The sequence below is a fragment of the Labrus bergylta genome, chromosome 2 (assembly GCF_963930695.1).
Source record: "Labrus bergylta chromosome 2, fLabBer1.1, whole genome shotgun sequence".
Classification (NCBI taxonomy): Eukaryota; Metazoa; Chordata; class Actinopteri; order Labriformes; family Labridae; genus Labrus; species Labrus bergylta.
The window spans coordinates 36,150,338-36,178,021 of NC_089196.1; the positions used below are offsets into that span (position 1 = coordinate 36,150,338).

Here is a 27,684-nt window from a genome sequence, read left to right on the forward strand (position 1 = left end):
TTTTCTTTTTTTCTTTTTTTTTTTGCATATCATTTCTGAAAGCTTCAAAGTGTTTTTCTCTGCAGCAGGTCACGTAAGTAGTTTAGAGTATGTAATAGTATTTGTTCAGATAAATATTTCCAGTATATTTATGTACACGACATGAAGTTGAAGTGTTGACGCTCTAGTTTCTGCGTTAGCATGCCTACAGTCAAACTCTGGAAATTGTGTGACTCTCTTTTTTTTTTCTTTTTTTTTAGATTCAGACAGAAAACTAAAAGCTAAAAAGTTCACACTGTGGAAGAAGAAGAAACATGGCTTGGGTTAGCAGGACTTGCGTACATGCTACATGTTTTGTTACGCTGTGAGGTTAGCTTACATAGAGTCTATAAAACAGAGTCTACAGTATGCCGCCGCCGCCGCGTCTTCACTTCACTCACACAAAGACGAGTCATCAGTCTGTTCGCTGCAGCTCAGGTCCGCCCGCCCCACACTTTGGGCCCCCAGGTTTTGCTGGTAAAAGCTTCTGAATTTCTTTGTTCAGCTAGAGTCAGTGCAATATCTGCGTCCACATGGAAGCTGCACACCCCCCCATGTGTGTGTGCAGAGAGCGCCATGTGCATAGAGTCTGTTTGTTCCATTAATCTGCAGTCTGTGTTTTTTTAGGATGAGGACCTCAGCGTGTTTGTGTGCTGCTCCGAGTGGAAGCAACAAAGCCTCCCTTGTTTTTCTTGTTGTGTAAATGTGTTTTTTTTAGGTCATTCCACGTAGTGTGAAGAGTCGCCTCGGGTTCAGGGTCGAGGTTTGGAGCTGGTTGGAAGTTGAATGAAGAGCCGGCAGGACGAAGAAGGAAGCTCTGCGAGTTGCTTTGGATCACACACCAAACAGCCATACTAATGAGTGTGTGTTTGTGTCTGTGTGTGTTATGTGTGTGCATGCTTACACAAACTCTCCAAACCCTCACACACACACTTGTGTCGTCCCTCCTGTGCAGCCGGCCGTGTTTCACTCGGCCGGGGGCGGCGGCGGGCGGCAGCATGCCTCGCTCTCTCAGGTGTGAGTTGAGTGTGTGGAAGATGCCGAGCTGCTGGTCAGGCCGAAGCATCAACAGCTGCTGCAGCACTTTGCTCGGGTTCGGTCCCCTGAAACACAAAAAACAAACATATGAGCAGAGAAAAAACAAAAGAGGAAAGAGAAAAATCCTCAATCAGGAGCGAGCTACCTCGCCGTACAAGAAACACCAACTATTAGAAAACATGTTGATCTCTCGCTCTGCATGGGTCTGTAAACCTTTCTGTGTTCTAACCTCTCTCCATTTTTCAAAAGCATCTCCAATATTGATCCTAGTTTGAGCACGTTTCTGCTCGTGGAGCTTATTAGAAACATGCAGAGGCTTTTTAGGTCGGGTACAATCACTTCTATCTGAACCACTTCTCTTGACCGCTTCCATCGCTGCAACACCTGTTGACCTGATAACTGCTCTCATATCTGACAAACCGAGGGGCGTCCAAAACAGCCATGTGGGGGCATGTCTTAAAAGCGCCTACCTTCCCTGGTCCAAACAAATCCAGAGCATTCAGGAGCAGAATCTAAAGTTAGAAGGAGGACATACTGGCTGCTGCATTGTTGTCAGAGAAGCCAGCACTTCAACATAGCATGTTTCCCTAATGTCAGATGATTTCCCGCTCAGACACACGTCCTTCATGTTCTCACCTGATGAAGCTGGCGATGTAGACGTGTGTGAAGGTGGCCATCAGGTACTGACAGTCGAATCGGTCCATGATGCCTCCGTGGCCCGGGATGGTGCTGGCAAAGTCCTGAAGGAAAGGAGAGAAAGGGCGAGAGATAAGGGCGGCGGTACCTGCAGGTGTGACAGGTTTGTGTGTTTCCCTTCAGAACATTACGTGTGTCCTGCTGCAGTTTTCAACCTGTGGTGTGACCAGGTGGAGACGTCTGCTGAGAGGTACTGATTACACAAACATTAAGTGGATCAGTTGTCTGAGAAATTACTTTTCCCAGCAGGGAGCCTTTAAACCAGCTGCTCCCACTGCGATGGGGGTCGCAGTGATGACTGTGAGAGGGATTACTTAAAGCAGAGCAGAGCTACCCGTCACTTTGGGGAAAATCTCTGCTCCTCTCTGAAATCTTTAGATTACTCACTCAAACTGTCCGAGTCTGTGAGGTCCAGCTCAAAGCATTTCTTATGATTCAAACAAATGAAATATATGAAAATATATTGTGGAGCAGTGACTTCCTAAAAGAGAGTGAAGTCAAACTCCCCTCTGTGTTTGTTGTTTTCAGCTCTGTGTTCACACAGACAGGACGGCACGGCCTTCAGCTTGTTTACGTTTCAGGGCGCACAACCGCTCCAGGACAAACCGGGCCTGAGCACGGTTACCTCTTGTACATGACGTAATACAACTCATGCATGGCTTTACATGGTCATGAAGCGTGGTTGCAAAAAAAGACAAAAAAAGTAGCAACGGAGCCGGACACACCGCAAAAACAAGGTGACGACTGCTCACTGTCGGTCCAACTAAAACTGACGGCTGAAGATCCCCTTGGTGTGTCAGGGCTTTAAATCTAATCAAACAGATTTAAAGGAAAACTTCATCTAGTTCCAAATGTGATCAAAATAAAACGAGTCATAAAGACGACCAGAACGAGAAACGAGACTAAAGACAAAATTCAACCGTGGAGAAAAAAGGAACAGAGATGGGCTGTACTTTTATTTTGAAGGCTCGCTTGAAGCCGCTGGCGAAGAATCCTCCGAACGGTCCGATGAGAGACCCGAAGGACGAGAGGAAGACGCTGTGGATCTGGAAAGGGTACAGGTTCACCGTTTTCTAATAGAGAGAGAGAGAGAGAGAGAGAGAGAGAGAGAGAGAGAGAGAGAGAGAAAGAGAGACAGAGAGAGAGGGAGAGAGAGAGAGGAGAGGAAGAGAGAGAGAGGGAGAGAGAGAGAGAGCGAGAGAGAGAGAGAAAGAGAGACAGAGAGAGAGACAGAGAGAGGGAGAGAGAGAGAGGAGAGGAAGAGAGGGAGAGAGAGAGAAAGAGAAAGAGAGAGAGAGACAGAGAGAGAGAGAGACAGAGAGAGAGAGAGAGAGAGACAGAGAGAGAGACAGAGAGACAGAGAGAGAGAGACAGGAGAGAGAGAGAGAGAGAGAGAGAGACAGAGAGAGAGAGAGAGACAGAGAGAGAGAGAGAGAGAGAGAGAGACAGAGAGAGAGAGAGGGAGAGAGAGAGAGAGAGAGAGACAGAGAGAGAGAGAGAGAGAGAGAGAGACAGAGAGACAGAGAGAGAGAGAGAGAGAGAGAGAGAGAGAGAGAGACAGAGAGAGACAGAGAGAGAGAGAGAGAGAGAGAGGGAGAGAGAGAGGGAGAGAGAGAGAGAGAGAGAGAGAGAGGGTTAACCAGGGAGCAAAAAGTCATCTCACTATCAAAGAGATTTACACGAGAGAGAAAACTGAAGTGTGTAAAAGAAACCACAGGGAGCTAACAGCTAGCCACATTTATCATGTTGTTTACTCTTAAATGGCGTTTGACTGCGCCTGCTCACACATTGTGAGAGTGGAGACTCTGGTTGTTGGTGAATGAATCTGTGAGTGTGTGACGTGCTGAGTGCGTCGTCTCGTTGCTCTCCACTCACGATAAGAACTGAACCCGTCCTTACCCATCTCAGAGTGTTCTGGACGACGGCGGGCAGCGTGTACTCCTGCATCACAAAGATGTCCGAAGGCTCACATTCCACCGTGAAGCCGTTTGTCTCGCTGTTGAAGCCCACGGGACACACAAAGTACTGGAACTGGGACAGGAGGTAGGCCAGCTGGGGGGGGAGATAAACGAGACAAACCGAAAACATCAGAGTTACAATTTATGTATTTATCAGCAGGTTCATAAAATCAGCTGTTGGGCCGTCAAACGTGTTTTTTGATACAAAACAGGATGTACAATAATTTTTAAAATGTAGGCGTGAGATTGACAGGCGGATCAAGCGTTGTAGCTGACCGTTGTGGTGAAGAGCGAGCTGAGCCTGAAGGCAACGCTCTCCATTTACCGCTCGATCTTCGTTCCAACCCTCTCACCTGTGGTCATGAGCTTTGGGTAGTGACCTAAAGAATGAGATCCAGGATATAGGCGGTCGTAACGAGTTTCCTTTAGAGGGGGTCTGGGCTCAGACTTACAGAGAGGGGGAGGAGCTTAGACATTTGGGGGGAGCTCGGGGGAGAGCTGAAGTGGTCCGGGCATCTGATCAGGATCCCCCTGGACGCCTCCCTTTGGAGGTTTTCAGGGCACCTCCAACAGGGAGGAGACCCAGAGCTGGAGGGATTATCAAAATCATTGAGGTCTGCTGATCAGTCACTTGTGGTCGCACCTAACGCTAGGCGAAAGCATAGGGGAGACCGGGCCTTCGCAGTTATAGCCCCTAAACTGTGGAACCAGAGTTAGGTTGGCACCCACGTTCCCCGTGTTTAAATCACGTCTGAAAACGTATTTGTTTACTTTGGCGTTCTTAAACCCGGTATAAGAGTTTGTCTGTTTGGTTTTTTGCTTTGTCTATTGTTATGTTTCCTTTTTGTTGATGTAAAGCACTTTGGTCAACTCTGTTGTTGTTAAATGTGCGTTATAAATAAAGTTGGATTGGATTGGATATATCCCGTCTGTCCTGGAAACGCCTCAGGAGGAGCTGGAAAACGTTGCTGGGGAGAGAGACAGCTTGCGTCGCCTGCTGACACTGTGACCGACTATAGATAACGGATGGAAATGTTTTTTTGGCTCATTGAAAAGTCTCTTTGAGTCTCTGCAAATATTTTACATCCCTCAAAAATCCAAACATGGGGGGCCTCACGCTGAGAAATGTCAAAGACTGATCAGATAATGTGGACTAACTAAACATGTCTGGAACTGCTGGAGAATAACTGCCTCTGGTATTTAGAAACCAGAGCATGTGATTGGTTAATAAAATCAGATGGAGTGCACTCACGATGAAGCCAAAGACCACAGTGGCAAAGAAGCCTCCAATGAATCCCTCCCACGTCTTCTTAGGGGAGAGCTGCAGAGAAGAGAGCGAGGGGGGGGGGGGGGGGGGGGTTAGAGACAGAAACAAAGGCGCTCTTTCATGTCAACATGACATCAGCCTCACCACACACTACATGTGATTTTAAATAAACTTCTTTCTTCCTCACGTCAGAGCGACTGAATGGATCCTGTGTGGATGGATGTCAAATAGAATTTTTCTTAGAATTAAGAAGATTTTTAGTTTTCAAAGAATTCAGAGTTCAAGAGGATTTTTTTTTTCAACCTGCAGTGTTCGTCTCGTCCAATCACTGCCCGTCTGTTTGGAGCTGATAAGAGACGAGTTTTATGACCTCAGATTATGAGGCTTCGGGGAATATAGAGATCCATTTGAGATCAGTCCACTCTTAACTTTCAGACAGCTTTGTATGTCAGTGTAGAGAGGACGAGGACCTTTCTAGTCTTCCTGCTTCTCTTTAGAGGCATCCTGAGCTCAGAGACTCACAGAGGGATGTGTGCGATTAGCCGTTTTGGACGCCCCTCGGTTTGTCAGATATGAGAGCAGTTATCAGGTCAACAGGTGTTGCAGTGATGGAAGCGGGCAAGAGAAGTGGTTCAGATAGAAGTGATTGTACCCGACCTAAAAAGCCTCTACATGTTTCTAATAAGCTCCACGAGCAGAAACGTGCTCAAACTAGGATCAATATTGGAGATGCTTTTGAAAAATGGAGAGAGGTTAGAACACAGAAAGGTTTACAGACCCATGCAGAGCTGGATAAACACTGAAGCTTCAGAGTCCACCACATGGTGACCTGAGTGAGCATCCACTCTAGAGAGGAGGGGGGGGGGGGGGGGGAGAGCTCTCTATGATGTTTAGAATTTAGACTGCAGTACCCATTTTAAACACTAGGGGTCAGAGTTACATATCTATAACTGCCGTGAGAGAAATCTGCTTCTACAGAGCTGGCGATCAGTTAAAGGAAGCTTTCTTCTCTCTTCATTTCTTAAAGACGAGTAAAAAAAACTTGAATGTGATGTAAAATATGGACAACGTGAGCTCATGTTCAGTGTACCTTTATCAGAGGAGTCCTCCCAAAGAAGAATCCAAACAGGTAGGCCATGATGTCGTTGCAGATCACAATGGAGATCGGGACAATGAACCTGAAAAATACATCTTTTATAACATCAGGAGGCGGTGGAAGGTCGTGAGATTTATTCTGACTGTCACTGGATATTGTGTCTGCTCTGCTATGAAACTATAAATAGCTGACAATTTAGCAGGAAGTAAAAATGTTCACCTGAAAATCTACCGCACTCTCTATGCATATCTTAGATTTCACTCTTAAAGCAGTAAACTGTAACAGAGATGCTTCATTTGTACTTGTATCTGTCTTAACAGTCAAAGTTTACATCGTGCACCAAACAGTGAAAAGACGACATGTGCAGTGATTCTCAGAGACAACATGGCAGGTTTTCCTCTGTCTGTCTGTGTCTTACCAGATCATCCCTTCAAACAGGTTCTGAATGACAAGGTGGGACTGAGTTACCACAATCAACAGGGTCACATGGGTCCAAGCAAACTGGAATGGCAAACACAAACACAAACACCACAGCGTCACTGCACTGGAATGTGGACCGGCTGCTCAGAAAAGTTGGCTCGTGTCAGAAATCATGAAATCATACAAACAGACGAGGTGAGGTGAGTGACACGGCAGAGTGAGATGAAGGTGAAACACATCAGAGTAAAGAGACAGGATGGGGGGGGGGGGGGGCAGGCAGCAGGTGGGAAAGCTGGCAGGTGTTTGGGGATCAGTGTCGCAAAGTTATCAGAATTATTTAAACCAGGAAGCGCACAAAGATAAACATATTTAAGACACACCGCTGCAGCCAAATCAAACCAAACAGGACGCAGTTTTTAAGATGAGAAAAAGCCTCTTTTTGTTGATTAATACAACTCTCACACTAGGGTGAGTTGTCCCATCCCGTGGTTAAGCACGATTCTTCTCATCCCCCCGCTGGCCTGCACTCACACCGCTCCAGGACTAACCGGGCCTGAGCACGGTTACTTCTTGTACATAATGTCGTAATACAACTCATGCATGTCTTTATGTGATCATGAAGCGTGCTCAGTTTACAAGACAGGCGTGCTCAAAAAATTAAAATAAATGAAAGGGACGCTTGGTCAAATCCCTGCTGCACATCAGAGAACATGAAGGCTATTTTACTGACTTTGTGTCTTATTTTGACATAAGACACGCTTTAAGTCCCGCTTTAATGTTTTAAATAACTAAATAAGAGAGAAGGCATCAAAGCCACAAAACTGAAAGGAAATGTCTGCATGTATATGTCATTAGAGAAGCTTTTTAAATTTAATTCAAGTCGACGATCAGATTGTATGAAATGATGAAGAGGTTAGTTTTTAAATGAGGTGAATAAACACGCTGCACGATGGAAGAATCAGCAACAACAGATGTGTGAGAAGAGAAGTGAAGTGAAGCCATTGCAGGAAGCCATTAACTCCCCGCCGGTCACATGACTAAGAGCTACAGTCATGTGAGCGGCGTGGGTGGGTCTTAAGTGTGTGACGTCTCGCGACCCAGAACTTCCACCAGATACGTGTGCACTGCGTGTCCACTCTGGTCCAGTACGGCTCCCTCGTTTGTCAACACTCACCGGCTGCATTCTCTTTGTCTCGACAGCTGGAGTGCCGAGACATAGGAACTTTTGCGGTAATTTTACATATTCACTCGTGTTTTATTCTAAAAATAATCTGGATGTTTTCATGTTGTTTCAGTGTCTGACTTCCTGTGCTACTCGATCTGCTCTGTGGTAAACTGATGCTCCGTGCCCTGACATCCTGCAGAAATAGAGACCTTGTGTATCTGCTGCAGAGGACTCTGGACTCACGGAGCTGAAACGCAGCTCAGCGGAGCAGGAGGAAGAACACACACTGAATAAAGTAAAAAAAAAAAATCAGCTCAGCTGCCGGAAAAGGAGCGGAGACGGACTGAACACGCATCTGGTGGAATTTAGGCTTGAGAGTTATGGGGAGAACTTTTCTGTGATTTAAAGAATAATAAAAATTTGCATTTCAAAAGAGAGATAAATCTTTAAGACTTCTACAATGGAAAGATCAGGGCTGAAGACGGGAGGAGCAGCAAGGAGGAAGAGGAGGATGAAGAGGGAGAGGAGGAGGAAGAGGAGAGGAGAGGAGAGGAGGAGAGAGAGAGGAGGAAGATGAAGAGGAGGAGGAGGAGGTTACTCTGCTGATACACACCATATAAAACTGCAGGCGGTAATGTTTCTTCACTAAACTCAGCACAAACATGCAGAAACCTGTGAAAGAGTAGACAACATGCTGTCAGATTTTACAGTTCATTAAAACAAATGCATCACATGTAACACAATAATAACACTGCGCGCGTGTGTGTGTGTGTGTGTGTGTGTGTGTGTGTGTGTGTGTGTGTGTGTGTGTGTGTGTGTGTGTGTGTGTGTGTGTGTGTGTGTGTGTGTGTGTGTGTGTGTGTGTGTGTGTGTGTGCGTGTGTGTGTGTGAACGTTTAAATGTAGAGTCCGAGGTCGAGTCAGAGTTTAAATCAGACACATGAATCTAAAATGAGTCGACGGCCTCATTGTCAGGTTCGTCCACGGAGTCCCTCAGGGAGCGGTTTCCTGCAGACAGACTGATGAAGACGCTTCAGGACTTCAGGATGTCCCTCAGGTCTAAAACTGCGGCTGACACTTTGCTGGGTCGACTGAAAGACGGCCAAGGAGGCTACACTCCAGACGATTTTAGGGACGATTTTGGGCCTGATCACCCAACCATCGGGGGGGAACCCATTATTTTTGTCCAAATTTTTCTTGAGTGTTTGATGTCAATACTTTGATTTACTGCTCAGAGAATTCCTCACCTGGAGTCGGGCTGCCTCAGACTGAATACCTGAGAGTACAATAAGAGCAAGGAGAAGCGGGAAGCGTCACCAACCGGGTGTTGCATCACTTTAACTTTTCACAAACATGTCAGCGAACATAAACACGGGGTGGAATATTGAAGAAAAAGAGCAGCTTGTGTAACTATGGCAACAACACGAGTCTCATGAAGACAAACCACAGCGTACAGCCAGTGCTTTTCAGCACATCCAAAAATGAGTCGGCTGGCTGTGCGCTCCGGAGCATGTGGATGAAGCGATTGCACGCTGAGAATAAAAGTGCTGAACATGCATCTTGTCTCCATGACAACAGTCTTTTAAAAACGGCTGCTGTATTAACGACATTGCTCCGCTGATTTGCAACATGTGTTTGATATTTGAGATCGTGTTTCCCCTTCATTATCACGGATGTTCACCATCCTATGATTCATATGAGACAAATATACAGGGAATATCATAGCTTACATTAAAAAAAAAAGAAGGGCGCTGGTGACGTCTGCAAAGTTTGAAGCTTTTAAACCCGAAACCCTCTGAGCAGCCGCAGAAAAAAGCAATAAAGATGGTGTGTGCTGCACTTTTCACAGGAGATGAAAGCTCCTGTTTTATAATCAGTCCTTAAACTTTAGAAGAGTTTATATTATTTGTATCCCGGATATCGTCCCCTGCTGTACACGCGCCATGTCTGCTTTGAGTGTTTGTTTCCTCTAAACATGGGCAGGAGCCGACGGTTCAAAGGTCTTGTGAGTCGCTCTGAGATACAGAGCTCATTACGTCTTAAAGGCGAGACTCACCTGCCAGGTACAGAGCAAAGGAGATGAAGCGGTGATAACGAGCCAAGAACTGCAGAGGCTCCTCCCTCTGCACCAGAGCGCCAAAGTAGTCGGCTACAGTTTCACCATAGAAGAAGTAGTTCACACAAATCAGGAAGTACCTGAGGAGAAAAAAATAAAAAATAATTTTTACTCTGTGTTTGTGCACCTTAAGCTGGACTACTTGCCACATGTACACTGATCAGTGTGTGTGTGTGTGTGTGTGTGTGTGTGTGTGTGTGTGTGTGTGTGTGTGTGTGTGTGTGTGTGTGTGTGTGTGTGTGTGTGTGTGTGTGTGTGTGTGTGTGTGTAGTTGTTATGACGGGTGGCCTTGGTCAAAGAGGGCAAGCTTCAATTAGCTTCATTTACTTCCAACATATCAGTGATCTTTGCTCCTGTCTGCTCTGGATGCTGCAGTCACACAGAGTAGATGTGTAGGTGTGTGTGTGTGTGTGTGTGTGTGTGTGTGTGTGTGTGTGTGTGTGTGTGTGTGTGTGTGTGTGTGTGTGTGTGTGGAGCAAACACAGCAGCAGACTCTTGCACAGGTTGGAGGGTGTGTGTCGTTTATTCTAAGCTTCCTACCTGCAGACAGACGAACGCTTTAAAGGAACTAAAGCATGTTTATAAAATAAATGTGGATGCGTAAAAGATAATAAACTGTTATATTATTTAATAAGGTTATAAAACACAATCTAAGGCCTCATCAAGACATAGGCGAATATTTTTGAATATGCACGGTTTGACCTTTGGTACACAAACTGTGTTTTAGGTCTCTGTAAACTCTCCTTTAGTAAAACTCCTTCCAGGGTGAAGATGTTCAGAAACTCTGTTTGAGGTGTTTCTGTGTAGACGTCACGCTGTGCGGCGCCGGTTTCTCCTCCTGTGTGATGTCATCGTGTGACGCTGTCACTTTAGTTTACATGAGATTAGTGCGATGGCAGACGTAACCAAAACTATGTAGTTGATTGTGTTCTTCTTTTTATTCACTGTTTTCTTTCTTTGTAAGGTGACCTTGAGCGACATAAAATATAAATGCATTATTATTATTATTAACTAGCGCTAGTGCTAACAATGCTAACTGGACTTTTTACACGCTCACACATACACAGTTACTCTCCCACTATGTTGACGAGCAGAGACGCATGATTGGACGACGGATGTCACTGCTGCTTCATACAACAGTCCCACCACACAAACTCCGCCCCCAACGTCGGCGAGACCCGGTCAGACTTCAGGCTTGTAGGACATTGTGTTTGTTGTGTCTGATGTTTAGTGTACAATCTGTTCTCACCAACTGAGCGTCCTGAACCACGGCAGTTCATAGGAATGGTAAACTCTGTAGCCGATGGTGATGATCTCCTGGAAACATTTGATCTGGACGGTCATGACCTGCATGAATGGACGAGAGAAGAAAACGTCATCCTCGGTTCAACCGTCAGAAAGCACAAACAGTGTCATCACAGTCACTTACCACCAATATTAGAGTGACAGGTCCCATGTAGATGATGAGGAAGAAGCCTGAAATCATGGCCAATGAAAGAACGCCTCGTATCCAGTAGTTCTTCCATCTGCACAGAGAAGAAACGTTCAATCATTTCAGAATATTTCATTAATGCATTCATGCTTCATTTGAGTTTCCAAAAAAAAAGAGAGAGAGAGCGAGAGAGAGAGAGAGAGAGAAAACTGACACAGTCTGAGTCCACGTCTAAGTTTGCAGTTATAGAACACAAGCTGCGTCAAATTCCACATCAGAAATATGAGGTCTTGTTCGACCTGTAGAATTTGAGGAAATGACGCGTTTATACCAGCTGAGCAGATGAGGGGCCGTGAATAAACGAGGAGCCGTGAATCTGTGTTTGAGGACCTTTTTTTCATTGGCCGTGGCATTCACAGCTGATGGTTTATTAACCGTGTAGATTCACTGACATTAGCCTTTACATATCAGCTGCATTAGCAAGAGTTGTATTGAAAACAGAAGCATCGCTTTGAGACACAGACTCCGAGACTTAAGCTGAGCTAGTCGCCCTTAAAGCTGTACTGAGGCACAGTGGTCCTCAAAAGCATTATGCTAATTTTAATGTGCTAACATGCAACCTCCAGAACTGAATAAAGTCAAAACCTGCAGTTCCCCCAGTGTCCACTAGAGTCTGTCTCCTGCAGTGAGTCAGTCCCCATAGAGCTCTATGTTAAAATGTTTAACTTTACAGCTGCAGTTCCTCCAGTGTCCACTAGAGTCTGTCTCCTGCAGTGAGTCAGTCCCCATAGAGCCCCATAAAGACGCTGTATGTGTGAACGTAAACAGCCAAATTTTTTGCTTGGACTTCACCCGGAGTTTCTCCTGTGAGAACACAGCAGGATATAATCAGGAGAATTCACCTGGAGTGAGTGGGAGGGGGAGTGATCGCTGCACGGTGCACAGACTGTCTGCACGCCACCACTACGATCTCCGTGCAAGTAATTAAACGGCTGCATTATGTTTCCTGTTCTCCAGTTTGTTCTTCTCCACTCTTCTGTTGATGTTGTCATTCCATTGGATTACACGTAGCATTAATATAAAGACAAATTATAGCATTGTATAGGGGACTCTGTTGCTTAGTCCACTACTACTACCTCAGGAGACCCCCCGCCCCCACCACCTGTCTGACAGGGATAGTCTCCCGCTGCGAGGTGCATATGTGAACAGTAAGGACGGAGAATCTCCCGAGCAGTCCTCCTGAAATGATCTAGATATTTTCAGAATATGTGAAAACGGCTCTTGAGCGTTGTGGAGCAGACGCTAACAGATACAGTCTACATCCCTCCTGTGTGTTTGTTTGTTTTGTCCGAGTGTCTGTGTTCAACACGTCTTCTCCTTTAAGTAGCCGACATGACCAAAAGGCTTAAAGGTAATTAATCCTCTCAATCTGACAACAAATCTTTTTACCAGTGATACCTGTGCCGGGACACAAGCAGGGCTAAAAAATAATAATAATACAGGATGTGGGCCTCGTCCTCTGGAGTGTTTTTCAACCACGTCATGCAGTTTATGTTTGTGTGAGACAAACTGCTGCTGCACCGCCTGCAGCCCCCAAGCAAAACAAAAGAGAGGAGAGAGCGGAAAGCTGCACGGCGAGCTGCTGTGTGAATGGACGAGAGAAACAGCTGCATCATGAAAAACTCTGCTTCCACTCAGCGCTGCGGCCTCTCTCTCTCTCTCTGTCTGAGCATCACTCTCTCTCTCTCTCTCTCTCTCTCTCTATCAGTCTGTCTGAGCATCACTCTCTCTCTCTCTCTCTCTCTCTCTGTCTGAGCATCACTCACTCTCTCTCTCTCTCTCTCTCTCTATCAGTCTGTCTGAGCATCATTCTCTCTCTCTCTCTCTCTCTCTCTCTCTCTCTCTCTGTCTGTCTGAGCATCTCTCTCTCTCTCGCTCTCTCTCTCTCTCTCTCTATCAGTCTGTCTGAGCATCACTCACTCTCTCTCTCTCTCTCTCTCTATCAGTCTGTCTGAGCATCACTCACTCTCTCTCTCTCTCTCTCTCTGTCTGTCTGAGCATCTCTCTCTCTCTCTCTTTAAAACGACTCTTCCTCCTCTCTTCACCTTCAAGTCCATCCATTCATCCCTCTCTGCTGTGTCATTTCTCTCGCTGCATCCATCTGCTGCCATCCCTCCTCCTCATCGCTGCTACACCTGCTCCATCTGCTTCTCTTCATCTTTCTTTCTTTCCCTTTCTCCGCCCCCCTCCCCCCCTCGCTCTGCAGTCTTATCCTCCTCAGGTCTCTCTGCAGCACTCCTCCTCCTCCTCCTGTGACGCTCAGCCTGCAGGGATTAGTGCTTCCCTCCTCCCCGTGAGCCTTTAATCCGTGTGACCTGGCCCTCCTTCATTGGTCACGCCCTCCTCTCCTCGCCTGTGTATCAAACGTGGCCCCTCGTTCATCGTGTTCGACATGCTGCTGACTCAAAGGGCCACAGGCTGACGTGAAACAATCAGAATACAAACGCGTAAAGCATGTCAGGAATGTAAACAAATGAGAGTAGAATGTAGAAAAACATCTCCAGATACACTTTGTTGTGAGTTGGCGATGTACAAATGAAGATTGATTGACAGTCTGAGTCAGGCTGAACTCAATAATACAAAACAACAAATCAATTGAGGTGGTGGAAGACCTGCAACTCCCGCATTTTGCAAGATAACCTTTTAGTTTGTCTAAAAGAGGATCCGTTTTTAATCCAGAAACTGCCGTTATGTCCCCGTCTTCAAAGCCGCCCAGTTCCAGTTAGTTTACCTCGCAGAACACAGAGTTGCTGGTCTACCTCTGTGTGAACTCGCCCTTAAAAAACACGTTTAGGGTGGAGTTGGCCACGGTTTAAAAAGTTTATGACGAGGAAGGAAAAATACAGATCTGTGTTTTTAGAGGGTTTGCATGTGAACATTATTCAGACATTTAATCGATCAAGAAGATTTTAATTTCAATTTTAGATTTTAGATTCAAGTTTTCTGACACCAACTAAAAAAAAGGATGTTGAATACCATTTCCAGTTTTCCTTTTCTAAAGCTACTGTCAGCTGATCGAAGCGACGGCATCAGAAGACATGTGTGGTTGTTCAGCATGCTGCATCATTACAGACGGATCAACACGCGTTTAATCGTTTTAACATATTGTGACATTAAAGCCGACCACACAACTTAATGTTCACCTGAATACCACAGGACTAGACACGCCAGGCTGTCAGCACACCTTTCACAGGACTCCAGGTGAATAAGAAATACTTCTATAATTAACATCAATGAGGGACGGTTCAGTGACTTCTCACAGGTGTGTCAGACGTGTTTGTGTTCCCACGCCTCGTTTTGATTCTGCAAAACTATATCAACCAATCATCACTTCTTTATTAGGTCACTGCTGTGTTTGTTAAAGGTCTCTGTAATGTTGAACATTTATTACCAGCGGCTTTGCTTCTCTACTTTAATAAGAGAAAGTGTGCAGAGTGCAGTTAACCCCCATGTGAAGAGGGAATATGATCGATCACTCAGTCAGGGTCCTGTTAATGATGGATGGAGGGGAAACTGCTTAATACAGCAATATCAAGGCTGTACTACATTAACTCAGTCTCTCCCTCATTCCTGTAGTTCCTCCACAGTAAAAGTACGCCTGTCCATGCCGCTTGTTCTCGTTATATCTGGATGTTTAACGTTTTGCACCAAAACTCACTTAGTGATAAACCTGAGTTTGATTCTTTGGTTGAAGGTGTTCGAAAACAGCGAAAATCTGGTGTTTTGATCAATTTAAAGGAGGAGTCAGTAGAAATGTTTGCAAACATTCAAACTGAATCACTCCTCCTGGGCTCATCACCTTAAGAAGCTCACTCAGGACATAGTGTGTACGTTTACTGCTTGTAGCTACACTGCAAGCTAACGCATGCTAGCACAAGCTAACCGCCGGTGTTCATCACCTTCCTGTCCAACAGGAAGTAGATCAACTCCACGTCCACGGATTAAAGACAACACAAGGCTCACCCTCGTTTTAGAACGATCTTTATCCACTTGGTGTTTCTCCTCACTCTCATTATATTTTCTCTTCTTTGCTGCTACGTCCACGTCCGTCATATTCACCGCTTTGAATCTCGTCCAATCACTGAATTGTATCCACTCCTAAACTCACCTGCTGCGCTGTCATTGGCTGGAGGAAACACACCAGCCCCGCCCCCAGAAACGTCCCGAGTCAACCGTCACAAAGCAGAACAGTAAAATCCAGTCAGAGGACAGAGTCTCTGCAGACACAGTCACCACCACACATGTACGGAGGCCCAGAAGGGACAATGGAGCAGCTTCACTTTAGGAGAAGTCTGTATTTTATTTTGAAGGTCTCTACATAAGTCTGTATTTTATTTTGAAGGAAGAAGCTACTGACTCTGTCTTTAAGCGCAACATGTTAAAAGCTCCTCGTAGCTTGTTTACGCTGCTCCAAGTCGGGTTAACTCCAGGGCGTATTTCAGAAACAAACGTCATCTTTCTCGTGTGTGTGTCTGTGTTAGGGCAGTGTGTACCTGGGCGGCAGGCCCTCCAGAGCTTTGTTCAGGCAGTTTGGAGTGTTGTCTGAGTCTGCAGAGGAGAGAGGAACATCTGGAGTGTCTGCTTTGGAGTCAGCATCAATTTCTCCCTCTGTGTCGCCTTGCAGGCCCAGCCTGTCATCACCGTCAGCCTCCTGCAGGGACACACAAACACACACACAGATGTTTAAACACTGATGTAAGATAGTGACAGACAGACGGACCACAGAGCAGAACACACAGGGCAATACCAGAAAATAAGAAGAATAAAAGCAGCAGCACCATTATGTCAACAAAAAGGACAAACATAGTGATGACTCGTGAGAAGTAATGTAGAAGTAGTCAAACAGAGTCCAGAAGGGATAGAGCAGAGACAGACGGAGGTTTAATCAGGCCACAGTTTAGTCTCTCATCTGGAGGGACGACGACACAGCTGATGAATGTGCCCTGTAAGTCACGCAGGACTTCAATGTGTAGCTCTCTAACTAGAGCTTAACAGAACCTTACTCTCTGATCATGAAGGAAACATGTTGAAGTGCTGGCTTCTCTGACAACAATGCAGCAGCCAGTATGTCCTCCTTCTAACTTTAGATTCTGCTCCTGAATGCTCTGGATTTGTTTGGACCAGAGAAGGTAGGCGCTTTTAAGACCCCCCCCACACACGGCCGTTTTGGACGCCCCTCTGTTTGTCAGATATGAGAGCAGTTATCAGGTCAACAGGTGTTGCAGCGATGGAAGCGGTCAAGAGAAGTGGTTCAGATAGAAGTGATTGTACCCGACCTAAAAAGCCTCTGCATGTTTCTAGTAAGCTCCACGAGCAGGGTTATCAAATTGTCAGATTTCTAAACTTCCACATGATTCTGGAAAAATCAAACAATATTGATACTTGTTCACAGCAACAAAAACAGGCGTTCAAGGCACCAAATATTGAATAATGTCTTGTTTTTAAATTACCAAAAACTCCTGCACATCTGGGCTGAATTGTACAACATTTCTGTACCGAAACATTGGCAGTATATTTGTGCAATGTTGTCAGTGCTCTCTCTCTTTTGCATGCTGCAGCTTTTGGTTATAAATACGGCTGATGATCTTTGGTACTTTTCAATACTATGGATCATTAAAAAGATGCCGACTGTGCGGTTTTTAAACACACGGTATGAAAAGGTCTTGAAACGTTTGACAACATTTGAGCTCTTTTTCACTGAGAGTTGAGAGGAAGCTGCATGTAAGTGATGACGGGGCCCTCAGACGCTCTGGGTTCATTAATAAATGAGCAAAGTGACATGCTAGAAGTTAAGCCTGACACGTCTGTTCCCGGGTTCACACCACTGATGGTCTCTGGTGAAACAAAGCCGCCGCTCGGATGCTTTTCCTGCCCAAAAGAGGCTATTTTTAAAACCGAATGAAATTCCTCCTGAGATTAAGTTTCCCTCTGCAGCTGAGAGGCTCGCTGATGCCTCCTGGACATTTCTCTCCTTTCATGGTTACTTTGACTCAAACGTTGCTAAATACGGTCAGCGAGGGCGTCAGGGTTAAACCGCAGAGCCTTTCATTCGGACTGAAGGTCTGTGATCTCCGTCAGACACTGTAATGACCTGGAAAACGCTGAAAGTGGAGGCAGGCGCGCGGGGGGGGGGGGGAGCAGATGGAGAGGAGGGGCGGGTTGAGTTGAGGTCAGAGTTCAGGAGAGCGGAGGTGTAACTGAAGATTTCTACTCAGGTTTTAATGAGGAAGCTTTGAAGCCTGCAGAGTGAAACAGAGGAAAGCTACCGGGTCCCGTCTGACAGTTTAATTTGCACCTGTTGTGAAGAGAAATGACACGAATCTCGTCTTGTCTCGTCTGGTGAGCCGTGTGTATGGTCACACTGCCATGAAACAGACCTCAGCTTTGTTCAGCACATTACCTAATACACACTGATGTGTTACATACAGAGCTTCAGTAGTAAGGCCTAATCTGTGTGACCGTACGCACGCTGGTTAATTAAAATGCCAAACACTGTTAATCCTCTGTGAATGTAGCTAACTGCTGCGTAAGTCCTGCAGAGTCAAACATGCTGCAAACCTGTGACGTAACTGTGAGAAGTGATGCTAAGAGGTCAAACTAGTCCTGGATCTGGACGTGTTGCTATCAGCTGTGAAGACAAAGACAGCTAAACATGCTGACAGAGCAGGAAACCTAACGTGAAAGCAGAAGAAGAGAAGCTGGAGCATCCCAAACATTTTTTTACAGCACATGCCGAGAGCCAAAATAGATGGTGAGGCAAAAGAAGTGAATGATGTGCATGCAGGTCTGAACCCTCCTCCTCCTCCTCCTCCTCCTCCTCCTCCTCCTCCTCCTCCTCCCTCTCTGCAGAGTGGACAGGAGGAGAATCAGAACAAGTGACAAGTTGCTGAAAGCTTGAAGCTGATCACAATTTATTTTCACCCTGACTGGTTTGATGCAACGATCAAATCACTGGTGCCAAATATCTGTTTTTTGTCCTAAATGAAATTCAACTTTTCGGGTCTGACTCAACATGTCATGACTCCTCACGATGGCCAAAGAAGAAGCTGACAGCGGGATGACGTCAGACAGCAACACCATATTTATAAATGAATTCAGCACATTTAACACAAAATGACAAAAACACTAAATTCTTACATTAAAGAGTGTTACATTCGCCCTCTTCTCGCTCGCTCTGATTCTCCCTCCTCTTGCACACCTGAGTGCAATTTTGACTCTGGGAGGGGGAGGGGTATTTAGAGGAGCCATGTAGGAGAGAGAGAGCAATGGGCAGCGACGTGGTAAAGACATTTGGTTCCGGGATGTTAATCATTGGTAGTCCTATTTTCGGTTTTTATTTTGTTCAACTTTTCTTCTCAGGTAGTTTTAGGGGGAGGGGCCGAGGTTTTGCCGGGGTCTCCAGCCCCTTTTTGTGTTTATTGTTTGTTTGTTTTCTTTCATTACTTTGGGGTACTTTTTAATCTCTGTGTTTTGAGCCTTGGTTTAGTTAAGGAGGCCGTAACAAAGAGGCTCAAGGCAGAAAATATTTAACTGAAAAATCCCCAAACAATCCACCCACTATCAAAATGTTAGGAGATGACTCTTCTTTCGTTTGATTCATATCTTCTAGCTTCTCTATTCCTAACCTCACAACATTTCTGCACTCACTTCTGCTACAAAAATCCCCCGTGCAATGACTCTGTGTTTTCAGCTCAATCAGTAGAAATAAATAACGATGCGCCGTGATGCAGTAACCCACAGGTGTAATCACAGATTAATGATGGCCACTCTGATTTAGCCTGCAAGGGTTAACAGCAGCAAACAATGGTGATATTCTCACCACAGGACACAGACACACACCTGTGCGGTTCAGACCAGCAGACAGCAGCAGCAGCAGGAGGTCACAGGGGAACTGATCTCAGACTCTCACGCTGCAGGAAATGAAGCTAATCAGCAGACAACATTGACCTAAAGTAGCGCCGCTGATAGCAGCACCTTCCAGCTTTTAACAGCTCAGCCTTTAACATAAACTGCAGCACAAAGCATGAAGACACAACAGTCTGGAGACACACAGGGAAACTCCCAATAACAGCATTATTTCACCCACAGATGGTGCATTAAGTACTACGTCACACACACAACGATGTGTGTCTGATGAGCATTCTCGACGGCGTGCATTAAATCATTACCTTAAACATCAAACCTACAGCAGAGCTCACACCTGATTGTATCTTCAACAGGAGATGGTTTGAATGTTTGTCGACACTGATTAAAGAAGATGCACCTCTGCAAAGCTTCTTTGCAGTTCAGTAACAGCGCCTCCTGCCGGCTCCGAATACAGTCAAAATGAGCACAGTTAAATTTGTCTGCGGGCTGAGTGTGGCTAACGTTAGCAGTACTAGCAATGCCAGCCTTCAGTCCTCCCTGCAGGTTAACGTCGTCATGCATGTGAGGACTCAATGTTCAGGTCGATATGCCAGTTTAACCTGCCCACAGCTTTATCTCCAGTTTCTAGCTGTTCACTGTAGCACAGTAGCACAAGGACAACAGGCCCATTAGCTGCAGCTAGTCTACGGCTACAGCTCCGGCTCAGACAGTTTACAGCCTGAGCTCTGCCGAGGTACCCTTGAGCAAGGCATCGCGCTCCCAACTGCTAAACAAAACAAGAACAAGAAATATAAAAGAGTTTGTCTCTTTTTGTTCCTGTGTTTTTTTTTTTAAGGTATTGATTTTGTTTGATTTCTACAGGAATCTTATTGAAGGTTAAATTGTGGCATCGTGACAGACAACCCTGAGATCTGATCCCTACAGACACACAACTTAAAGATCGTTAATATGTGCAGTGCTCCTTTTTGTACTTCACTGAGTCAGAGTTTAAAAGACAAACTAACCGAGGTTACATAAACGCAGAGCCTCAACATGAAGCAGCCAGACTCCTCTGCTGTCTAAAGACATTTCTACGCTGCTCTGTACAGAGTGAAGTGATCATCAGAGCGTTAAACCGCCTGCTGCTGCTGCCATCGCCACCGGGGCTGCTGCCGCCACCACTGCTGCTGCTGCTGCTGCTCCTGCTGCTGCTGCTGCTGCTGCTGCTGGGTTCAGGACGTCCAGCCGGTCAGCAGACAGCTCGCCAAGGTCAGCCGTCATGTGGAGTCCTGAGCAGCAGCTAACTGTCCGGACGACTGAACGCAGCATGGAGGGAGAGCAGCAGTGTGAAGAGCTCACACAACACACACACTCTCTCACACACACACACACACACACACACACACACACACACACACACACACACACACACACACACACACACACACACACACACACACACACACACACACACACACACACACACTGTGTGACTAATTAAGTCTGTGTGTGGGATGTTTAACACACTTTAGAAACTCCACAGAACACTTCACATTTTTGTTGTTGATGTATATTTTTAACCCTAAGCTGCTGCAGGAGACGGAGAGATGCTGCAGTGACTAAATGAAAAACATATGTCAACATATTCCTGCAATTTAGATTCTAGATTTAGTTTTTGATAATTAAAAACAAGATATTACCACATATATTGGGTGTCTAGGACTTCGTCTTTTGTTGCGCTGAGATCGTTTGATTTTTGCTAGAATCAAATTGAAGTTTAAAGTTCTGCTATCCTGACGACCCTAAAACCTTACGGAGGTTATTTATACCCTCCAATGGAAACGTACACCAGTATGGTCTGTTTGTTTATAATCATTCTCCACTTGTGTAAAAGTAAACAAGGATTGGCTCACAGCGCTCGGCCTCCATCATGTCCCGCTGTGAACTCGTCCAGTCATGCTTCTCACATGTCTTGAATCACGACATAGAGGGTGGCGGGGGGTTCCCCAACAGACCACCAAATACGGACAAAACGGAGGAGCTGACCATAAACTGATTAAGACACTAATGAGATCACACACACACACACACACACACACACACACACACACACACACACACACACACACACAGGGTGTGTGTGTGTGTGTTGGGTGTGTTTCAGTCTGTTTTAAGTCCGAGGGCGTCCAGTGAACTCAAACTGTCAGTCAGACTCTGGATGTTGCACAAAGAGGACATCATGACGCAACAAACCCACATTATGGTCAACAACGTCTATTTTAGTTTGAGTCGTTCTAAAATTAAGACCTGAGCAATAAGTGCACATAAACGTGTTTATTTTTAGGGCTGTCAGCTTTAACCAGTTACTCGTGATTAATTAAGGTCTAATATAGTATTGCATGTTATTTTGTCCCTTCAGGCTCTCCGTAGATAGTGGTCCTCAGTGTCTCCCTGTAGTCTCAGTGATGTAAAAGAAGAACACTGCTGCATCTTTGAATGTCTCATTTCACTTTAACAAACTCTCAGACAGCTCAGCTGACGAGTCCAAAGTAAAATCCACCTTATGACATCACACATTGACCTTATGACATCACACATTGACCTTATGACATCACACATTGACCTTTGTTACCGTTCCTGTGAGCTGTTTGACTTCACTTTGGGATCCCTAACCACTTCCTGTTTCTGTGCTTCATGTCCTAACCTTCCATCTACCAGAAGGGCCTCACTATATTTCAAAATAAAAGCACACAGGAAGTACTCTCAGCTTAAAAGGCACAGAATGTAAACTCCACCACCAGGGGGCTTTCAATCAAAACAATCACAAAAGATGGCGTCAAGGCTGGCGGGGAATTATGGCAGTGTTTCGCTCTGATACTCCCCCCATCCCCCACTGCTGATAAAAACAAACTCTGAACATATCATGAGTGCCAAAAGAACCAAAACTGAATTAACTTTATGTTAGAAGACAGTTGCGCAAGAGAGGAATAATTCCATCAGAAATTGTGGTCAAAGTCCGGCACAAGTCCGTCTAAACTGCACAAAAACAAGAGCGACATTTTGTTACGGAAACGTTGCCAATGTTTTTGTGCAATAGAGACAATGTGCAGGACTTTGCCTTCATTTTTTTGCTAACTAAGAACAAGAAATGATCCGTTATTGGATGCCTCGGACTAGGTCCTGACCAATATGGGAGGCTTGGGGCCGATGTCGATACTGGGGGAAATAAATCAGATACCGATATATTTATTAGATCGATCAAATCTGTAGAGATAGATAGATAGATATAAACACATTTATTGTGTTGCTCCCTCAAATGTAGTTATCAAAAACATTAAAGATAATGTAGCCAAGATGATCACTCAGCTAGAAAGTAACTGAGCGTGTATGTACGTGCCTCACCGCTCTGCTGGTGACTGCTAGTGTGATATAATGACTGCTGAATAAATTGAGTAATATCGGCACTATATATGCGATAAAATAAGCCGATACCGATAGTCACTGGAAATGCTGATACAGGCCGATATTATCAGCTGGCCAATTAATCAACTAGAAATGTATCCTTTTTATTTTTGCTTGAGTCTTATCGCAGTTTAAACTCCCGGTATCGTGACGATCCTAGTGGCTTTATACAACCTTACATACTCCACTAGACTTTCCCTTCGTATCTGATAAAGAGCTTCAGGTGCGGCGGGGATATGAAAATGCTGGTCACTGTGGCGGCTCTCTTCCCACAGAGATGACCTTGTACAATCAGACCTGCACATGTGTGATTTAAAGCAGAGTTTCTGGGACATGTTGAACTCTTTGGCTTAGAGTATCAGTCAGAGCTCTTCCCTCTGTGAGGTGACTTAGGACTTAGGGTGGGGGAGGGGATTGCTCAACCACCTCTGCATGCATGCATTACTCAGGGTGGTGGAGCTGTTAGGTGGGGTCGGCTGTATGTGACCTTTGGAACAGTCTCACAGAGGGAAGGACTCTGACACACGTGATGTAGACTGCCTGCAGACCTCGGAGAGCTGACACAACAGATCGTAAACAGGATTTACTTAAAGGCAATTACTCCGGATCCACTCAAAGACTTTTAAATGTGGGAGATTTAGTCGTCCAGACACAAGGATGCATCCATCAAAACAAAGCCTACACAGATCAAAACTGAAATATGAAGACTCATCATCTGCCTGACAGCACTGAAGAATGTTATTAAAGATGTATAATAAAGGCTGGTATCTAAATATTAGATCACTTATACTCAATAAATTCATAAACAATGCAACAACAATAGAAGCTCCCACTGTTGGCTAATTCTTGATTCAAAAGTTGCCGATGCATTGCACAAACACGATAATATGCTGCTGTGATTTCTTACAAACTGTTTCTGTGTTTTCATTGGCTGTCAGCCAGTGAGGCCTGGCTCACACTGCAGGAGTTTTAAAATCCTTCACAATTTTGAATTTGGGTTGCATCACACACGTAAGGAGAATCTTAACAGATCTTCTTCTCTATAATCTGAAGCATTCTAACACTAAAATGCTGAATGGACTTGAGTTTGTATATTTTCTTTTTCTAGTCTTCTGATTACTCAAAGCACTTTCACACCGCAGGTCACACCTACACATCCACACACTGATGGTAGAGTCCATCACAGTAACTCATCACAATCTAACATCACAGACTAGAGGGTTTTATTGAGATTATCGTGCCTGACGGAGGAACCACCAACTCACATGACCTCATGTAAACAACAGAGCCGGCGGTTAAATTTGTAATTTGAATCATTTGTGTAGAGAGAAAAATATAATTTGAGTGAAGAAATGTCTGAGGAGACGCGGACAACATGGGTTGTCTGTTCTTCAGGGAGAGCTGGAGGTCAGGTTGAAACCGTCAGATACATCTCAGGTGTCTAGCCGCCCGTGGAAGTTGCGTCCTGCCACTGGCCGCCAATACTGTCTACTTGTTACCGTCCTTCCTCTTCCATCGCGGTAATTGTAGTCACACAAGACTCCCGGACAAAACCGCTCATGACGTAATCGTCAAGATTCTAAATTCTAAATATCAAACGTGTTTGAAATAAATCAGGGCATCCCCGATGATCTCTGAGCAGATCGGGGACGCCAAGATGGATCTTGATACGACTCACACTGCACGATTGTCAGGAAGGAATCAGACCACAAAGTCTGAGTCCGGCTTTATCGATAAGAGAACCCAGGACTCATGACTCTGAACTTGATTGCTGGTTTTTTTGCTTTCATCCATAAGAAGCCACAAGTTCAGCATCTTTACTGCTGCCAGTTTGTTTTTGTTTTTATGTGGATCCAGTGGTGAGGAGGGGGAGGAGCTATAGAGGTGCAGGTATCAAGTCTTCGCTAAATGCTAATTCATCATCTGGCTAATTGTAATAGTTCAACACGAGGAAGTGAACAACCAAAACTTCCTCACATCACTACGGGGAAAAGACAACAACAACCCTGACTCTAATGAACGGGCCGCCACATATACATCAATGTATGCAGGGTGACGGTGGCCTAGTGGTTAGTTCGACTGCCTTTTGCACACAATCCTCAAAGCGGGCAACCCTGGTTTGAATCCAACATGTGGCTCCTTAGCCCGCATGTCACTCCTTATTCTCTCTCTCTGGTTTCAGACTCTATCCACTGTCCTCTCTCTCTCTGGTTTCTGACTCTATCCACTGTCCTCTCTCTCTCTCTGGTTTCAGACTCTATCCACTGTCCTCTCTCTCTCTGGTTTCTGACTCTATCCACTGTCCTCTCTCTCTCTGGTTTCAGACTCTATCCACTGTCCTCTCTCTCTCTCTGGTTTCTGACTCTATCCACTGTCCTCTCTCTCTCTCTCTGGTTTCAGACTCTATCCACTGTCCTCTCTCTCTCTCTCTCTGGTTTCTGACTCTATCCACTGTCCTCTCTCTCTCTCTGGTTTCTGACTCTATCCACTGTCCTCTCTCTCTCTGGTTTCTGACTCTATCCACTGTCCTCTCTCTCTCTCTGGTTTCTGACTCTATCCACTGTCCTCTCTCTCTCTCTGGTTTCTGACTCTATCCACTGTCCTCTCTTTCTCTCTGGTTTCTGACTCTATCCACTGTCCTCTCTCTCTCTCTCTGGTTTCAGACTCTATCCACTGTCCTCTCTCTCTCTCTGGTTTCAGACTCTATCCACTGTCCTCTCTCTCTCTGGTTTCTGACTCTATCCACTGTCCTCTCTCTCTCTCTCTGGTTTCAGACTCTATCCACTGTCCTCTCTCTCTCTCTGGTTTCAGACTCTATCCACTGTCCTCTCTCTCTCTGGTTTCTGACTCTATCCACTGTCCTCTCTCTCTCTGGTTTCTGACTCTATCCACTGTCCTCTCTCTCTCTCTCTGGTTTCAGACTCTATCCACTGTCCTCTCTCTCTCTCTGGTTTCAGACTCTATCCACTGTCCTCTCTCTCTCTCTGGTTTCAGACTCTATCCACTGTCCTCTCTCTCTCTCTGGTTTCAGACTCTATCCACTGTCCTCTCTCTCTCTCTGGTTTCAGACTCTATCCACTGTCCTCTCTCTCTCTGGTTTCAGACTCTATCCACTGTCCTCTCTCTCTCTGGTTTCAGACTCTATCCACTGTCCTCTCTCTCTCTCTGGTTTCAGACTCTATCCACTGTCCTCTCTCTCTCTGGTTTCTGACTCTATCCACTGTCCTCTCTCTCTCTCTGGTTTCAGACTCTATCCACTGTCCTCTCTCTCTCTCTGGTTTCTGACTCTATCCACTGTCCTCTCTCTCTCTGGTTTCTGACTCTATCCACTGTCCTCTCTCTCTCTCTCTGGTTTCTGACTCTATCCACTGTCCTCTCTCTCTCTCTCTGGTTTCTGACTCTATCCACTGTCCTCTCTCTCTCTCTCTGGTTTCTGACTCTATCCACTGTCCTCTCTCTCTCTCTGGTTTCTGACTCTATCCACTGTCCTCCCTCTCTGGTTTCTGACTCTATCCACTGTCCTGTCTCTGTAATGGAGCCTGAAAATAAACCTTTAAAACAATGAATCAATGAAACGGTGAACGAGCCAACAGGCACTGAAAGCTGCGGATCAGTGCTAACGTATACACAGAACACTGCATCTATTTCATAAGACATCTGCAAAGGAGAGCAAAGGGTCCATCAGAAACCTAACGTGCAAACATACAACGCTTACCAGACCTTCCCCTAGCAAACATTTGTTTTCTATTACATGATCAACATTAGTAAAAAAAGTAATGTAAGAGGCGGGACAGCGGGTGGTGTTACAAACATAGGTTTCCTGTGATGAATGTTTTCGTAAGCTGCTCATGGATGCTTTGAATTAGACACTTTACACTGTTTACATTATTCTATATTTTGTATATTCAAATATTTCTTTTTTAAATTTGACATTATATTTCTATTTTACTGTATTTATGTGTGTTAGTAATTTGAGTGTTTATTGCATGGCCTTGCGGAACAGTCTTTACATTTCACTGCACATCTGTATGAGCAAATCTTGAATCCCCCTCTGGATCAATAAAGTCTCTGTGTATAAAACTCTAAATCTAAATTAAACAAAAAAGTAAACACACTGTGGTAAACATCTTTGGGGTATTTTGATTGTTTTAATGCAGCTACAAGGTTTTAACAGTTCTGAGACTTAAAGAGAAACAAACCCAAACATTAACTACGTAAGTTAATATCTCAAGCCCCAAATAAAAGGCCCCTTCCTCCATTCGGGGGCCCCTGAGCACCTCATTATCTCTACAAAAACCAAGAGGCCTCCCACCAGTACACCTGTTCTGTAGCCCAGATCACCTGTCCCAGCTGACCGTCAGTGACCTGAACGCGCCATGTCTACGTCAGTTTCGCGATGACAGGGTGAAAACGTCGTGACATTCCCGGCCGCGGTGATGAGTCCGTGAACGTCTCACCGAACAGCCGTTACCGTGTGGACGTCGCTGCGGGATTACGGCTAGCTGACTAACTAGCCCACTTAGCTTGTAATGCTAATACACCCTGACAGCCCAACGGCAGAAACAACCTGTCAGACCGGCTCCGAGGCCGAGCTGCAGGCCGTTAAACCGGTTCAGCCTCGGTTCGGTTTACCTTGTCGCTGATATTCTCGGTGCTGTCAGGGTCTCCTCCGCCTCCGCCGCGCTTCCTCAGCTCCGTCATGTTTCTCTCGTTTCGCCGCCGGGACGTTAATGTGTCACATAAGCCGACTCCCGGTGGAGGAGGGGGGGGGGGAGCGGGGCTAAAACCTCGGGGGGGGTTCCGGGGTAACGTCCTGGATTCTAACCCGGGTCAGACTTAAAAAGCTCGCTCCGTGAAGGTCAGCCGGTGAGGAGATACTAACGAGCCTCGTACTGCGTGTGTTTGTTTATCACCGCAGTCCCCGTCCCTCCTGCTACCCTCCTACTGTCGTCAGGGCACAGGAAACAAGCACACACTGCATCCGGTAGCGACCTTCAGAATAAAAGCCTGGTCTAGTACGTTAATACAGTTTATAGTTCAAAATAGTGGTTTTAGGGTTTAGTTACTCTTAGAGAGACCTTTAAACGTTGATACGATTCAAGTAAAACAAAA

General features: G+C 45.5%; 1 protein-coding gene across 2 annotated transcripts; it reads right to left on the reverse strand.

Annotated features, from left to right (window-relative positions):
* cds1 (CDP-diacylglycerol synthase (phosphatidate cytidylyltransferase) 1) lies at nucleotides 1-27,523 on the reverse strand. 2 transcript variants are annotated; one of them, XM_065951847.1, is made up of 14 exons: nucleotides 27,205-27,523; nucleotides 15,759-15,916; nucleotides 11,203-11,299; nucleotides 11,023-11,120; nucleotides 9,714-9,853; nucleotides 8,272-8,330; nucleotides 6,492-6,574; nucleotides 6,068-6,155; nucleotides 4,963-5,031; nucleotides 3,652-3,804; nucleotides 2,706-2,825; nucleotides 1,693-1,796; nucleotides 655-1,121; nucleotides 1-195 (listed from the first exon to the last, which is right to left on the reverse strand). In XM_065951847.1, exons 1-13 carry the CDS (start codon nucleotides 27,271-27,273, stop codon nucleotides 656-658), a joined length of 1,704 nt encoding a protein of 567 aa, XP_065807919.1. In that variant the 5' UTR covers nucleotides 27,274-27,523; the 3' UTR covers nucleotides 1-195; nucleotide 655. The 2 variants fall into 2 exon arrangements, with proteins under 2 accessions (XP_065807919.1, XP_065807917.1); XM_065951845.1 differs by having other exon boundaries at nucleotides 1-1,121.
* Between the last annotated feature and the right edge of the window lie 161 nt (nucleotides 27,524-27,684).

Coding starts and splice junctions, on each gene's coding strand:
- cds1 (XM_065951847.1), bottom strand. CDS start 27,273: ATGACGGAGCTGAGGAAGCGCGGCGGAGGCGGAGGAGACCCTGACAGC. Junction 6,575..8,271: donor ACCGCCTGCAGTTTTATATG/GTGTGTATCAGC, acceptor TTGCCATTCCAG/TTTGCTTGGACCCATGTGAC. Junction 1,797..2,705: donor AGCGAGCCTTCAAAATAAAA/GTACAGCCCATC, acceptor CCTTTCCTTCAG/GACTTTGCCAGCACCATCCC.